This window comes from Alligator sinensis, unplaced genomic scaffold, assembly GCF_000455745.1.
Source record: "Alligator sinensis unplaced genomic scaffold, ASM45574v1 scaffold846_1, whole genome shotgun sequence".
NCBI lineage: Eukaryota > Metazoa > Chordata > Crocodylia > Alligatoridae > Alligator > Alligator sinensis.
This window is the reverse complement of record NW_005842230.1, coordinates 893,302-910,308: the sequence shown is the minus strand read 5'-3', so window position 1 is coordinate 910,308 and position 17,007 is coordinate 893,302. Positions and strand designations below refer to the sequence as shown.

The 17,007-nt window shown below is 39.8% G+C and overlaps 2 protein-coding genes across 11 annotated transcripts in view; both read left to right on the top strand.

Annotated features, from left to right (window-relative positions):
- The window catches only part of U2SURP (U2 snRNP associated SURP domain containing), a 79,788-nt gene extending 73,449 nt beyond the window's left edge, over positions 1 to 6,339 (top strand). For 8 of the 10 annotated variants that reach the window (XM_006027262.3, XM_006027261.3, XM_025208456.1 and 5 more), the window contains 3 exons: positions 1,558 to 1,676; positions 3,110 to 3,286; positions 4,779 to 6,339. In XM_006027262.3, the coding sequence (XP_006027324.2) occupies positions 1,558 to 1,676; positions 3,110 to 3,286; positions 4,779 to 4,917 (435 nt within the window). In that variant the 3' untranslated portion in view covers positions 4,918 to 6,339. The remainder of the gene's footprint in view (positions 1 to 1,557; positions 1,677 to 3,109; positions 3,287 to 4,778) is intronic. The other 2 variants (XM_025208452.1, XM_025208454.1) reach the window with 2 other exon arrangements.
- Positions 6,340 to 12,577: 6,238 nt separating this feature from the next.
- Positions 12,578 to 17,007, top strand: part of CHST2 (carbohydrate sulfotransferase 2) — a 34,037-nt gene continuing 29,607 nt past the window's right edge. The window contains exon 1 of the mRNA XM_014521603.1: positions 12,578 to 12,622. Coding sequence (XP_014377089.1) covers positions 12,578 to 12,622 — 45 coding nt within the window. The remainder of the gene's footprint in view (positions 12,623 to 17,007) is intronic.

Here is a 17,007-nt window from a genome sequence, read left to right as displayed (position 1 = left end):
GTCCCTCTTTCCTTCCTATTTAAGTTACCATGAATGAGCATCTCAAGGATAAGTTGCCTCATAGTATGACATTCAGTTTTTGAAAAAAAAAAAAGAATGTTTAGCTATTTAACAACTGGACTGTTGCTGGCTTATCTAAGTCCATCCAGATAAAACTAGTTTGCTGTACTGACAACTGTGCCCAAGTACATATTAACAGTCCATTGATTTCAGTGAAATCTTAGTGTATAACTCGACACAACAGGTGTAAAGGACTAACGGAAAGAGTAACCAATAGGCTTTAGGTTCAACTATTCCATATTTAAAAGATGTGAGAAATAGGATTCAGATGTTCTGGGATTTTCTGTCATAGAAGATGTTATCTTTGAAATGTTGAAATATTTATCTTGTCATCAATCTTTTTTAGTTCAGTGGTTGCAGAACAAAATCAAAGGAGAGAGTTATTTTTTATCAGTGTTTAATAATGGCATCCCATGTTGGCTCTTTTGGTGGTACTGCAGAAATTAGAGTGGTTCATCTCCTTCCATGTTATGGTGTATAGTTGGCTTCTTGCTACAAACAGAAATGTTGATGTAATTTCAGGAGGATATTGATCCTAGCATCTCATTTTAGCATCTATGCCCAAGTTTTCTAACAATATAGGCTTGTTCTTAGTCAGTTTTTTTAGAGGATGTTAGATGAGCAGACAAAAGAACTCAAAAAGCTCACTGTTCTTAACTTTTAATTTTGTTTTCTTTTAAATTTTCCTTCATTTACACATATGGTAAAACACATGTTTGCTAATACCTGGGAGAAGCATGTGCCAGTACAGTTCTTGGAATTTTTTTCTGTAACATTATAGATATAAGGTGGTCCCAATCTCAAGACATGCAGGGACTAGTAGAATGTGTATTTTTAAGCAGGGAGAGGTTCACATTACTCCTGAAAATGGAAATTTAGAAGATTGTAGTTCTTAAGAAGTTATTTCTTTCTTTCAAATTTATTGCAGCAGTAGCAATTCTCTTAAATCTGTAAAATTATGTACATGTACATCCCTGTTGTGGGTGCCCTGGTGCTAATGTTCGGGGAAAAAAAAAATAAAAAAAATAAAAACGTGCTTTACCGGAAGAAGCAGCTGTTACTTTGACCTGGTTCTGCAGCATCTGTATACATTGGACACTTCACTAGGGTTTTTTGGTGCTTTTAGCTGAAGCTAATTCAATCAGCTATTGGATAAAAGTGCCAAAAAGCCCCACTAAAGCGCCTGATGTATACAGATGTCAGGCGGACCAGGTCCAACTAAGGTGCTGCCTGTTTTGGGCATGCGCTGGGCTCAGCATAGGAACACACTGAGTTTAAAGTGCCACTTTTTTTTTTTTTTAAATGTCTGCAAGCAGCCATTATGTTCAGCTTTTCTCCTGTTTGGAAAACAGATTTCTCTTACTCCACATATTTTATAGCATTGCTCCTTTTCCTTCCTCTATTCAAAACTTGTATCATTGGTCAGGTATCCTGGATACCCTTACCCTTTCACCATAGAACCTAATCTAAAATGCTCAATGCTTTTTAATAACACAGGAAAAAGAAAAGGAATTAGAAAGAGAACGGGAAAGAGACAAGAAAGACAAGGAAAAATCTGAATCCAGATCCAAAGATAAGAAGGAGAAAGAAGAATGTACACCAACAAGAAAAGAAAGGTGCAATTTTTATTTTGTTCCAATGCAAATGAAAACTTGCTTAGTAGTTTTGTAGACAATTGAAGACTTATAAAGGTTCTTCTCCCCTCCCCCCCATCCTCAAATTAAAACATGGCCTCTTTGAAAGTGATGTATACTTATCTATATTAGGAGTAAATGAACTGAAAGTTATCGGTTGGAAAACTGGACTTAGGTCATTATTTTAAAGTAAATTGTATTGGTCTTAATGTTCTTGCCTCACAATGAAAATCTCCCTCTAAATCAATTGAAATTATGCAGTCTTTTGTACACTCTGTATGCTGGCCCCCCTCAAACACACATTTAACTTGTCTTAATACAGCTTAATGAAGTATAGTACACTGCTTGGCTAGGAGCAGATATTAAAAAAGCCTGAGCCTGAATTGATTCAAACTTTGTAGGTTTGTCTAACGTGGCTAGGCTGAATCAGTTTGTAACTGTGCAGACATCCCAGAAATGCAGGCACATGCCTGGAGTGGCTCAGACTAGAAGCTGGGGGGGTGGGGGTGCTAAAGCAGCCCTCCCTTCCCTTTGACAGTGCTGAGCTGAAGGGGGGCTTGGCCAGGCCCTGGCAGGATGCTCTGATTAGGGAGGGGTCGCCCCCAGGCCAGCAGGGAATTGATAACACAGTGTTTATCACCCCTAACTTAGTGTTTGTCACCCCATTAAGAAAACAACAGAGGGGCATTACCAGCTACCTGTTGATTCCTGTCTTTGTCCCAGACTGCAGCCAGCATATAGTCTGCTAGCTAATGCTGAGAGGTACCCGTGTAAGGCAGAGAAGACAGAGGAAATCTGTGCTTAGCAGGGGGAAGCCAGGCAGATGCCTGCAGTCTCTGCCGAGCTCTAGCCAGGGAGCAGAGGGGAGGGGCCAGCTCTGCTGTGGAGCAGAGACACCTGCCCAGCCCAGAGAGCATGCTGGGATGCTCAGGGAGTCTGGTTTAATTTAAACCAGCAAGGTGTCTGGGACAGACATTGTATAAACTGGTTTGACCCAAATCAGTTGAGTCTGATACTGCATTCAGCTAGGTTTATCTCAAACTGGTTTTAGCCATTTTCAAACTGGTTTATGTGCACTGAACTTATGTTCTGTTACATGTTTAAACCAGTTTCTGATTACTTAAGCTGGTTTGTTTGTAATGTCTGTACCTAGCCGTTGTAACTGGGCTTGATCTTTCAAGAATTTGTAGCGATCAGCCATGAACTAGGCTCATTCATAGGTCTTGGTGTGTTGAACCAAAGGAAGTCTAATCACTTACCTAATTTTTTTCACAGCTTGAAAGTAATTCATTAATGCACTTTAAAGGAATGAATGAAATTGTATACTACATTGAGGAAGGGGGGGGCCTTTTTAAAAAAATAGAATACTTTCTGTCCAGACAAATTATGTAATCTCTCTTGATTCCTTGGCAAAGGAAAAGACGACACAGCGCATCACCCAGTCCATCTCGCAGCAGTGGCAGTAGACGAGCAAAATCTCCATCACCAAAATCAGAGCGCTCAGAGCGATCTGAAAGGTCCCACAAAGAGAGCTCACGTTCCAGGTCATCACACAAAGACTCTCCTAGAGACGTCAGTAAAAAAGCCAAAAGGTAAGTTGGCAGCTCTTCTGTAAATCTGCTGTGTGTGTGTGTGTGTGTGTGTGTGTGTGTGTGTGTGTGTATTTTGTTATTAGTGCATGGTAAAGCACGTTGGGTGAAAGGGTGGCAACAGTACCAGCAGGCTGTCTGACTACAGGTTTCCTTCACTTGCCTAGTGTTTGCCTACACAAGAATTACCTATAATACTAGGTTATGTAGCTGGTTTTACTAACATTGTATTATATTCAGAATGGATGGCTGTATTTTGCTTTATTTTACCTTTATTTCTTGGATCTTGTATTGCCTACCTGTCAGCAAGATTTTTCTCATTCTTGCTGATCTCATACATGTGTTTACTAGCACTTGTGACTAAAAATGCCATTAAAGTCATTTTAGGTTAAGATTTTCATGGATGTGAGCTTAGATGCAGAAAACCTTTGCTGGTTTATGGTAGCTTAATACATAGTGAAAATGTTGCAGGCACCCACATGCCTTGCCTACCTGATGCTTCTCCCTCTGATGAAGAATTTATTTTTTCAAAATTACTTACAGTACCTAAGTATGCTCGATGTTTTTAATAACACAAGTAGATGGCTTAATGTAAGTAGATAGCTTAATGATGTCATGCTGGACTGATGCAAATTCTAGTCTCTAGCCTGTGTCATGCATGCAGTTAGTCTTTTCTGGTATAAAAAATTTTGATCTGCATTTTTGATCAGGGTTGTCTCATTTGTTTTGCTTTGTTTGCTCTTAGTATTGGGTCCGAATGTTTAGCTTATTATATCATGCAGTCTGTAGCGCACAGGTTGGGGAATTTCCATAAGTGAGCTGGTAGAAAAAAACTTGTGATACATTCTATATGTGCTGTTTTTTTCAAGCAAAATCAGCTATCAGCTTCCTGTGTTAAAAGCAGAATGGTATTTTGGGCTGCTGATATTTTTCTGCAGTGCTCAGACAGTGGTGATGTAGCCTGATGAAACGTGAGATCAGATTAGATGAGATCTGTCATGTGCATTGTGAGAGATGGCTCGTGCTGAATTTTTATTGTTCATTCTTTTCAAGTCTCCTAGGTCAAGGCACAAGTTGAATATGTTTGGTCAGGATAATAGAGCCTTTTCAAGCATGATACATTTTACAGCATCACTCTTTTGTTTGGTACAATATTGAATTAGGTTGGCTTTGAATGGTAAGGTTGGAGGTGCATTTGCAGACACATATAGGGAAGTCTGTAGATTTATCTGCCTGATTTAGGTATGATACTAGTTGAGGATGATGTTCTTGTGCTATTGGAATACTAAAATTGTGATCCAGTGCACATTTAAAATTTCATAAATACATATCTAGTGCCTATTACCAAGATACAGTAGTCAATGTCTGTTGTCCCTGTTTAAAATATTTCTGTATTACTTACAGTCTTGAGAAAATAAGATGATGGGGGGGGTTAAATAACTTCACAAAAAAATCAAGTTGGCTCTCAGCTTGATTAAAAAACTTTGTTTTCCAGGTCCCCATCTGGCTCAAGGACACCCAAAAGATCAAGAAGGTCACGATCCAGGTCCCCTAAAAAGTCAGGGAAAAAATCCAGGTCGCAGTCTCGTTCTCCACACAGATCTCACAAGAAGTCGAAGAAAAGCAAACACTGACACTGTTAATATTTTTTAATGATGCTGTCACTTAACAGAAATGCGGTTTTGTTTTTGTGCCTGAACAGTCTGTTTAAAAAACAAACAAAAAAATCAAACAAAAAAGCATTCCTGATTTTTTTTTTTTTTTTTTTTTTTTTGTGAATGCACGTGTATACTCATAAGTAACTGCATCTGGAGACCTGTCATTGTTTTATATTGTACAAAATATCTTCATTGTGGCTATTTCCCCAAATGAAACATTTTTGTGTTTAGAAATTTCATCAGAAATGTGTGTAACTGATCTGCTGGCAGTAGTGATATTTTGTTTTAGAATGTTGTGACATAGAAATAATTCAAATGTTCCCCCTTTTTGTAGCTTTGACAATTTGAACTAGATTTCAAATAAAATCTGAACAGAAAATTAAGATGTGGTTTTCTTGCTCAGATGGTGAATCTTTCAAAGTGTTCATAGTTTGTTTGGAAGTACTGTGTATTTCAGACATACTGTGTTGGAAAACTTTCTTCAATATATTATACATCAACAGCTGTGGTCTCATTTTTTGTTAGTTTGTATACCAAGATGAGAGCACCTTGGGATCCATCTGATAACCTTATTTCTGATTGTGATACTTTAACATTGCAGGTTATGGTCCATGTGGACATTAATTAAAAAAAATATTGTGGTCTAACAGTATTCTCCATTTTTAAGTATAGGGAATATCTCAGAAACTAGAATGAATTTAGATATACCCCTAAAGGGGTTGTATGCACAGTGATACATTAATAAGCCATATTAATGACATGTCTATGGGAATGTTGAAAGGAAAGCAAGGCTCAAGACTTGAATGACTTTTTTCTCACTAAATATAGTTACAATGATTGCAACATAGTACATCCTGTATTGGTTTTTCAAAAGTAGATTTTTATTCCAAAAGGAGAGCTTTTACATTATGTGTTTTTATTAAATGTATTCCTTGGGAAATTGTTCAAAATGGAACACACATTACGGTTTAATATATGTTTGATTATTATTTTGGAACCAAAAGGCTGCTAACTTTCTTCATTTTAGGCTGCCTCCTGCTCTACCTGTTTTAGGTATTGATGTATATTCCTTCATCTTGCTCTCCATCACTTAACTCTCTCATTTGGGGACTGTAGGATGTCCAGAGCATTCAGTGCTTATCTTTGGAGACATGGGCAATTTGTAATAAAAAATTAAAATAAAAAGGGTCCTGGACTCCTGTGAAATGTTTCTAAAAGCTGCAGCTGTGCTTTATTATAGCCATGGAGTGCTGGATGTACTGATAGGCTGGTGTATCTGCAGCTTTTAAAGTCTTGAGTTTTACAGGTAGGACAGTGAAAAATGTGTATATTTGTATGTGCATAGCTTAAGATGCTAAAGGTGGTTACAAAAACAGGATAAAAATATTCTTTAATAAAGTCTGCATATTTGCTTTTCTAATCTTCTTTACCTTTTCCCATTGGTGCCTTTGATCTAATAATACCTACATTTATAGATGGGATGGTTCCTAAATGAAGCATTACTGAATGTTGTGCCTGATAACCTAGGAACTGACAGAGACATTCTGGATTTTTTTAGAAATACAAAGATGTAGTACATGATGTGTATTGTAAACTCTAACAGAGTATTGAATAGTTGCATCATATATGAGAAATGAATAATTTGTTTGAGTTCTATATGAAAATGCTATATAAACTTATTTTAGCAATGTTTTAGTCTCAGCCCTATTGGTTAAGATGCAGTATTTGTTCTTAACGTTTTCTTATCCTTTGGCTTATAGAGTATAGGTGTAATATTATGAATTCAGCTGCAAATAATAGCATTGGCTTTGCTATTATTTGATTAAAAATGTATCTGAAAGAGCTCTTTAAATATTGTTAATGTAAGGTCTGATCACAAAATATTAGTAGGGCAAAAATTAGCACAAGTGCGGCACATGAGCGTGGGCATGGGGGAAGTCCTTGCTTCACATCAAAAAAACCCCCTCAGCTCTGGTCAAATAAACATCTGTTTATAAGCATCTGCAACAGTGATGAAATAGCATGTGATTTATAGGTGATTTAGTTCTAGGTACAAGATAAATTTAGTTTATCACATAAATATACTTGTATCTGTGGCCTAGAATGTGTTTCATGTCATAGCTTCAAGTGCTTAAGAGGGAAGTCATTACATTAAAAACAGTGTTAATAGCTGCTCTGTTCATAGGTCTGTAACTCGGAACATCCATAATCGCCGAGGGTAACTTTATTATAATTTCAACCTCCCAACTCTTAGAATAGACATTACCATGACTTACATTTTGTATTGGTTTCATTTTATGTTAGTTTTATCAACACCTATAATCCATAAACACTGTGTATTATCATTCTCTTACCTCTTGTTCTCTTTGCTCATTTCCTTGACTTTAGAAAAGCTGTTGTGTTAATAATAGACTGTCACTAGTTATTAAGAATCTGCAAATTTGACACGAGTTTCTGTTGAACAGAACATATTTTGATTCTCTTTATCCTATTCTCTCTCTAATTAATTTTGTTTGTGGCTTGGGCTCTGCAAAGTGGTAATAGGAATACAGCTTCTAGACACAAGATCCTTTACAAAAATTAAGTAATATTGGAAAGGGAAAATTCAACCGCCCTTGAAAGTTGAAAATTTCTCTGTAGCGTCAAAATGACTAGTTCTGATTGTAACAACTAATTCCTGATTGTGTAAAGGAGAAATCGGTGTTCAGAGCTTGTGTTGTTGAGCACATGAAGTTAAAGCCTGATGATCCCTCTGTAATTGCACCATAGAATCACAGGAAAGTGGGACTGGAAGACACCTCTCGAGGTCATCAAGTTCAGCCCCCTGCTCAAGGCAAGATCCCAGCCAAGTGGCTGTCTAACCTGCTCTTCAGAGCTTCCAGGGATAAAAATTTACACAGTTTATCTAGGCAGCTTGTTCCAGTGTTTGATCACCTTGATAGAAAGTTCCTTCTACTCTCCAACCTAAATTTCCCCTGTTGAAGCTTGAGGCCATTACTCCTAGTCCTCTTTCAGTCATTTTCTACTAAAATGGAGAAAAATCCCTGAAGCCAAGAATGTATGGGAAGCCCAGCCAATGAGAAATGCTTTCTCTTCTGCCTCAGGGCCTGCAAAAGAGCCTGCATGTGCAGCTAGTTACAAATGACAGGGGTGGGGATGCTCCTTGGATTTTTTTGGGGTGATAACACAATTGTTCCCTAACTTAGAATAGGAGTAGTGAGCATGTATAATTGGAGGAACTGGCAGTGTTGGTGATTTGGGAGTGCAGAGGTTGATCTTCCTTGAACAAGCTTTGATAAAAGGATTCAAAACCAATTTTCTAACTGATACTCTGATTCTGTGGGAATTAAATATAGTACAGTATAACCTCACAAATGCGGCATGCTCGGGACTGAGCACTTGCCGGAAATTTGAAAATGCTGGATTTTTGAAACTGCAGTGGCTGGTTGCAGAGCAGGGGGGAAAGGTGGGTAGTGGTGGCCAGTCCTGGAGCAATGGCGCAGTGTGGTGAATGGCGGCAGTAGCCGCTACATGCAAGCTTCCCCCTTTACATCTGGGAGGGTGGCAGGGAACGGGCTGGTCCCGGAGTGGTGAGGGAAGTGCTGGATTTTTGATAATTCCAGATTTTTGGTAACGGATTTATGAGGTTATACTGTATTGTATTCACTCGACTCCAAGGGGCGGGGGGGCAGGGAAGCTGCTTGTCTTGTACTTGAATATAAGGTGATGACTATTCTCAACCAGGATGGGGTAAGAGCTGCAGCTTCTGTCTGCTCCCCCTGCTGTCTCCTCTCCTCTCCTCTCCTGTCCTCTCCCCCTGCCCCCCTTACCCTCGTTGATGGAATCTGGCTTGGACTGCCATTACCACTGCTGCTACTGGGGCTGGAGCAAACGTGGTCCAGGCTGGAGTGGGGCCAGTGCCTGCCACAGTTGGAGGGAGGGTAAGTGGTAGGGGGAGACATTGGGGGGAGGAACTAGGCAAAGGCAGTGGTGGGGAGGCAACAGAGTGGGGTGAGACGGCGGGGGGGGCAGATTGCAGGCTACAAGGACAGCACATGGTGGGGGGGGCAAAGTGGAGCAAAGGGGTAGGGCAGGGGTCACACTACTTGACACCCCCCCCCCCCCCCCTCGCTTTTTTTTTCATTTGCTTTCTTGCTACTGCTTTCCGTGCTGCCCGGGAAGTAGGAGGGATTAATTTAAAATGACCAGTAATATAATTCTATTCATAGAAAATTATAACATTTTTACATTTTCCATGTACAGAATCTAATTATTGGTGAGTTGTCTTAATTTGGAGTCATTTGGAGTTGTCTTAATTTGCATTTAAGTAAATACAGCATACCCTGTCATTTTCTGTGGCCTCAGATTTTTCCTTTCAGGAGGAAAGATGAAGTTGTCATTACCATTGTGGCTAAATAACATCCATGGAGCCTTTGCATTGCTGGTGCTCGCTTTGGTGATATCTTAAAGACTAAAAATTAAACTCAAACTGTATACTATGATTATATTCTTGAATCTGTTATGCACATGTGTATTAGTGAAGCATTTGCCCAGTAGCATATCCTAAACTCAGCTTTATATGATAAGCATTGTTTAACAAAGGCCTCTGGGTCAATTGAACAGTCAATTGAATTCTTAACTGAAAATTTAGTTCTTGTTGCTTGTGAACTAGTCCTGACTTCTGTGAATATATGAATTCACAGAATTCATATATTCTGTGAATTCTGGAAAATATTAGTAAGATTAATACAGGCCTGTAGTATGTGGGCCACATCATAATGGAGAAAGCTGCTGCTTTTCTTACTGCATAGAAAATCCTAGTAAAAACTAGTGTTTAGTTAAGTGGAAAAGCAAGGGGTTTGCCATTGTAGCTGACTCTTAAAGGGATAATGTAGAGGAGGCAAGGATATTGCCCTGCAGGAGACTAGGAAATGCTCTTTGGACTATGGCTTGAGTCTCCTTGGTTTTTATACGAAGTAAGTTTCAGACTGTACCTTAGTTGTAAACTGTTCACCATTCATAATGGATACAACACATATATAATGGGTTGTATATGTTCAAGACTCATGGTAGTTGAGTGTAACAACAAAAGGCTAAAACATGTTAACAAATGATAGTTTGTCGCACTTCCTGCTCAAGCTTTTTGACAATCATTTGTCACTTTGAGATTAATAACTACTTTAAAAACTGCTGTGTGACCATCTTAATAATGATCTGATCTAATCTCCACCCCCCTCCCCTCCCAGCAACTAACTCTCAACATTTATTGATGAATATAGTCACAAATCACCTTTTTTTTTTCTTTTTTAATTAATCAAGCAGATCTGATTGGGTACAGGAGGTAGTGGAGGGGATTCTCCAGGTTTCTTGTTTTGTTTTGGGCATTTTTTTCTGGAGTTCTACTGCATTTATGCTATTTCAGTTATGTGCTTTTTATTTAAGTTTCTGCCAGCCTATCTTGCATTGACCTAGTTTCCTTTTCTACGGACAAATTCCCTTAGGGTTACATTGATATTGTCTTGTCCTGATTATTGTTTTAAAATAACAAAAACATGATGTAGTAGCTAGTGCTCATCCCCAATAGCTTTCTTTTAGGGAAATAAATACTGCAATGTTTTGGCTATTGAGGAAGCATGGAGTACAACCTGGATTTAAGACATCCAGCGTTTTCAATACATTTTCCCTTTTTTAAAATCTGAAGCTTAATGAAGGAAAAAACCCATATTTTGCCACTTGGAATTTATTTTTTTTTAATGAACAGGTTAACAAATGCTAGGTTGATTGAATCTGACAAGGCTGACAAATTTTCAGTAGTTTTCAATCGCTTTCAAAGTAGTTTTATTTGATTTTTTTAAAGTCAGTTTTTAATTACATTTAAAGTTATATCTAACAAAATGTATTTTGGCATGTAGTTGACATGCCTGCTGTTTGAAACAGCAAAGTTGCTGGGCACCACATTTGAAAATTCATAGTAAGGAAAGTCCAGCTCTGTCTCTTCCAGGCTGCTATTTCAAATGGTCAGAAAGCATTTTAGATCGGTCTCTTTTAATGTAGAAAGAAAATATTTATAGATGAATACATGAAGGACATTTTACTTTTGTATCCATTGTAGTCCATTATTCAGGACTATTTAGAAAGCCCAAATTAATAAAAAATGCAGCTTTTTACAAGAAATGTGCAAGACAATGCAAAAACAATAAACAGAGGCCAAAATGTGCAAGTAATCCTTTCTGGGCAACTGTAAATGATTTTGGAAACCTGTTTCTTTATGCCACTCATTCATAGCCTTTGTGGGGAAATTAAATCTTGTACCTGGGGAAGAATGGGACTATTTTAAATTAGTAATTTTATTTTGTAAATGCATTTGGGTCCAAATGCTGCATTTAGGATGACTGTCATGGCTGTGTGTTGTCAGATTGAGTCTGTTGTGTTTGCCTTTACTTTACTATGACTGCTGCAGCCCTACACTGAATGTAGTATAAATAGATCATACCTCCTGTGCTCATGTTCTGTTTGAAATAAAAAAAAAAATGATCTCGGTATGTTTCCAAGTACATGAATGTATACTAAATATTAAGCAGCTTTCCTAGTTTGCTTATATTTTTTCTTCTACAATGTCTCTGTTCTGACTATGATAGTCCAGTAAACTCTTTGTTTCAGGGTAGTGGTTATGGAATTAGCTGAGGTGAGAATTCTTGATTTTTATTTTTTTTTTAAGGTTGGTATTTAATGTTTTTATTATGTCTTCCTAAATTAAGTGAACTTTCTTTTCAGAAGCGGTTGGACTTATTATAATGACATGAAATATTAGGCTAATTTCCAGAGTTCCTTTCCCAACAAAGCTGTTGACTTATTTCCAATACTTCAGACCTTTTAAATATTAAAACTGCTCAGAAGAAGTATATGAAAATTCTTAGTTCTAATGATGAGGTGAGTTATTCCAAGAGCTATTATTTACAGTTAGTTAATGCTTTTAAATGAATGTTGAATGAACCATTGTGGAAAAGACTTACCAGAAGAGATGGGGAGGCAGCGGGACGCCGTGCTGGAAGCCAGTTTTGGCAAAAGTGAAATCGTGGCAGCCAGAAATGTTGCGGGAAATGATCAAAAGAAAAAAAAGCGGCTGAGCCGAGAGGAGCTGGGAACGGCTCCCGCATCCACATGGGCATGCTTTATAAGAGTGGCCAGGGCTGATTGGTCAGCCAGACGCCTAGAGCCGGGATAAAAGACCCGTCGGAAGACAAGCCCGGGGGACCAGAAATAGAGTCCCCAACTGGCCAGGAAGGGCCAGAGTTCTTGAGCGGCCCCAGCGAGGGGACCTGGTAGGTGCCCCAGAAAGGGGTCACAACAGCAGTGTAGGGCCAAGGAGGATCCCAAGGATCTACTTACAGGGTTGGTGTGGACCGAGGAAGGTGGCAGTGATGAGTGGAGTATGACAGGACCCAGCAGTGCCAGGATCCAGACGCAGGTGACGGACGTCAGGTACCAAACCCGGGGAAGAGTTACACTGGGGGGATGGAACAGTGCTGAAGCCGGATGCCGTGTAGGCAGAGGGAAGTGGGGCCATAGGAGACACTTGGCATAGAAGCATCACCATTATCCCGTGGCCAAAGATCCCGAGAGACCAAGTGCCAAGATGGTTCAGAATATCAACCTCGGCGACACAGGTGACGACATCATGGTTGGTGTTAGGTGGGGTGTAGGGCAGGTGGCGCCCTACAAAGGAAGAACAGTGGGAACGACCAAGGGAAGGTGCTAGGGGAGGCAGGCCAAACATTGTCTTCCCCATCCAAATATAAACATCATCAAAGATGTGGCAGGCGAGGCCTCTGGGGGACTGACCCAAAGTCACCCCAATAGCCAGGCTGTTCAGCCCAAGGAGCCACAGTGAGGTTCGAGAAGAACCCACACCCGTGACGCTCGGGGGGGAAAGACATGGGAGATTACAACCATTTTCATTTAAGTGTCGTATCTGAAATGCTAATGAATTTCACCTACATGCATTATTCTTCTACGGGACTCCAGAAAACTTCTTATCTTAAAAACTTCCCAAAAACCCTAACACACACAATGATTTTTTCTCATCTGTTTCTATAAGCCTATGACTTCCATCTCTTCCTTGCTAAAGGCTAAGCTTGTGCAAGGGTGCTTTTCTGTTTAACGCTGATTGATGTAAGCTGGAAAGTTTTGTGCTTGTGGTTACTTGAAAAGGAAATGACAGTTTCACATTAACAGGTTTTTTCCCTTATTTGCTTTATGATTTTTGTATTTGGTGTAGAACATTTTCCAAATGACACTGAGAAAATGATCAGTTCAGTTTTATTTTTAAAATCTATATTTATATTCTGTTAATTGCAAGTTTCTGTCCTTGATAACTTTTCTCTTTGTTGACCCTTATTCTTCCTATTCAGAAATTTTGCCAAACTGTTAGGGTCTTTATAATAGCTTTTGTTCTTCTCCCACTGGCAGCATTGACCTTCCTTGTTTTTTCAAAGATTTGTCAAGGAGGCCTGGGTTGGTTTCACATGTATATTCCTGGTCTTGGTCAACAAATATTTCCTACATCTAATTGCTGCTAAAATAAAAAGATGGGAGATTAGGTGGTTTTTAAATATGTACAGCAGTTGTGGAGAATCTTTAATTTTAGTTTTTCTGTGGAGGAGGCATACTGCATAAATCTATTACCCAATACAGGGCTGTCCAATTTCTAAGCAGCCTGGAGCCAACCACCAATGGAGGCCGCATACCCATGGGCCACACCAGAGCAAGCTGGAGCCACAGGTGGTGCAGGCACCCCTTTCCTCCCCAAACTGCTGCCCTGTGTCAGTTGCTGCTATACCACATGCCTGTCTGGGCCCTTCTGGGGAGGGTGTAGTTAGCAAAAGCCAGAGGAGGGAAGGGAACCCCAGAGACTGCAATTGCTGTTGGGGGTAGGACGAGCAGCAGCTGGGCAGGAGCCCAGGTGGCCACCTGCAACTTAAACCGTCATGGGCTGCATGTAGTTTGTTGTCCACCATTTGGAAAGCCCTGACCTAATGCCTATTCTTAGTTTTACTATACAAGACGTTGTCTCACCAAGGCCTGCCTGGTCTTACACAAGGGCTGGAGTTATGACAAAATCAGAGCCATATACAGTCTTTAGTGCTCAGAAAACTTTCAGTGATTACATGGGTGAGAGGTGGGGAGAGGCAAGGGAAGCGCAGTTTTCTCTGGACCAGGGGTGGGCAAAATATGACCTGTGAGTCAGATCTGGCCCCCACAAGGGATTTTGTCTGGCCTGCAGCAGGTCCCTTGGCCCCACCTGGCCCAGGAGCAGGGGCTGGTCCAGGCCATGGTGTGTGCAGCTGGTCATGCTGCCCCTAGCAGCCCTAGCTCTGCTTCCTGGAAGCCCTGGCGGTGACTCCTGGCTCCTGCTGATAGCATCTCTGCTACTACTGGGCCTAACCCTGCTGCCTGGGTACCCCGTCCCTGTTGCCCTGCACCCACCACTGGGGGTGCCGGATGGAGTGGGTGGGCAGGTGAGTGGGGTCTCCATGGAGACGGCAGGGTGTGCTTGGCTGGGCAGATAGGATAGGGTCACAGGCGGGCTGGTAATGGGATGGGCGGGCAGGGCCGGGATCACTCGGCCACTTAAGGAGTTTTGGTGAGCTGTTGGGTGGGGGACGAGAGGATGTGCTGACCCAGCTTGCAGCATTTCACCAAAGCTCCCTAATGGCCCTCCAGCCCAAATAATTACTGAGTGCTGCTGGTGTACAAACAATTCTAGACTGGGTATGATTGAAAGGTGCTGGATTCCATTTTCTTGCTTATGTTAGACACAAGCAGAACAGTAAGATTGACAGAAATTTGACTTGCAGGAATGCAAAATCTGTTGAGATGTATGTATTAGTATTTGTTAGTAATCTTTCTTTCTGTTTGTCTGTTGGATGCTACTGTTGGGTGAACAGACCTGGGTCTAGGAAGTTGTTTGATAATACCATAGAAAAAAGAGAGCTTTCCTCTCTTGCTTTGTTCTGAAGGACTTGCAGTCCCACAGATTTGTTAGACAAGACTAGTTAATTTCAAAATTTATTCTTCATATGTATTTCTTTATAGCAGATTAGAGGTTAGTTGCATCAGTGATACATGAATAAACTGGATAGGAATTCAATTTTAAAGCTATGTTGTTAAAAGTATAAATGGTATCCAATGAATATCTTAATTCCCTTTCAGAATATGTAGTACATCATCATAACATGTGCAAGGAGTTGCAATTTCAGTAAAACACAGAAATAGTAACTTTACAATAGTGTCCCCAGGACATATATAAAACTCAAGCATTTCTTCAGCTGCACAAGCAGGAATCTGCAAATAGCAAAACTTTTTTGAAAATGCCACTTTGTCTAAATGGAGACAGATGTAAAGTAGCAATGGAGGGAAAAACAGCTCACTACAGATCAGATGCCCAATTTGTTAAGCTCTAAGAATAGTTATCAACTCCTACTTTCGTTTTGACATATGCCACTTGCATTTGGTACTCAATTGCAGCATAGACTTACGCATGAACAGTTTTAAAGGAACATCTGAAGGAAAAATGAGTACTTCAGAAGGTAGATTGCTACATCAACAGCTTAATGGCTGCCTAAGACTTCAGCCATTAGTGGGACTATAAAAAAATCAGCAAGTAAAACATGGGATTAGATAAGCGACTGAAATGCTAAGCAATATTAAAAAGAATGCTGCAAAATATAATCATTCCATAATTTTAAAGATTGCTGCTCCATTTTTCTCTTCAGCAACAATCTGGCTAAAATATATACTTCCACTGGTTTGCAGATCTGCAAGATTTTCATTCAGTGCAGCCTTTTGGGCATTCATTCGGCAGAACACATTGAATTTGCTTTTTGGACGTTGCAGCATATTCTTATAACTTCTATCTTGGTTGAAGAATGTGACTTTCATGTGGTGTTTGTAAAACTGGCAAAGCTATGTTTACTCTTAAACAGACTTGCAGCCATAGTTAAACATTAAGGTCTAGATGTTGGCATTCATCTGAAGTTTTCCTTTGTGTTTACCACATTTTCTAGGTTTATTACACAGCATAAATATTTCAATCTTACAATTTCATCATATTAAGTTAAACTAATTTAAAAAAGAAAGAAGTTGCTGAAAACTTTACCAGTTCTAAAAAGGTTTCTAATTCTTATTGCTCTTGATTCAGTCCCCCTCCACTGAATCTTGCAGCCTGAATAACCAGGCGGGAAATGAGTTCCAGTCAAGAAGCATCCTCAAACAATGTGTCTTCCATCAGCACTCTCCCAGTTAAATGGAGAAATACTATTTTTATCATCTTGGAGAATCACAACTGACATAATTTGAGAAGAAACTCAGCAAGTTGTGACATTTGGTCTAGCCATATGCTTTAGATATTTAGCTCAAAGTCAAGATGGATGGGCCTGAATTGGCAAGGAAACAATCAGTGTCCCCCATCTCCCCCCACTAGCAAAATTTGAGATGGATAATATACCCCAGTCAGCAGCTGAAGATTAATCTCAAGATGGATACACTGATAGTCAGTAGAGTCCTAGTGTACCTACAGGGCAGCCTTATAATACAACAGTTAGTGTAAGCTTATCCTACAATTTCCTGACTACTCTTTATTTCCAAGCAGCAGCTCTGGCTGGAAATTGCCTGCCAGTTTCTAAAGGGCTGAAAAATACCCTGATTTTGGAGTCATTACTTCCAATTCCAGCAATATTCAGTATTTCTGATACAGAAATTTGCAATTTGACTGTAATGGCTGAGAAGGCATAATATCAGCATCTTTCAACTTAGTCAGAGACTGTCATCAAGGTATAGGCTGAGCATTGATTTTGATTCAAGACTAGAATGCATCATTACTTTGGTAGAAATCAAATGTCAACCTATGTACTGTATTTTTTCTCAGAAACTAGCAGCAAGGGTAATCTACCATACTGAAAAGCACTGCAGGAAGAAATTAAATGGCCTTAAGCTAGCCTATGAAAGGTGTAAGGAAAACGACGCAAAGCTGGGAGTAACCTAATTTAATATATCCTGAGTGCCAAA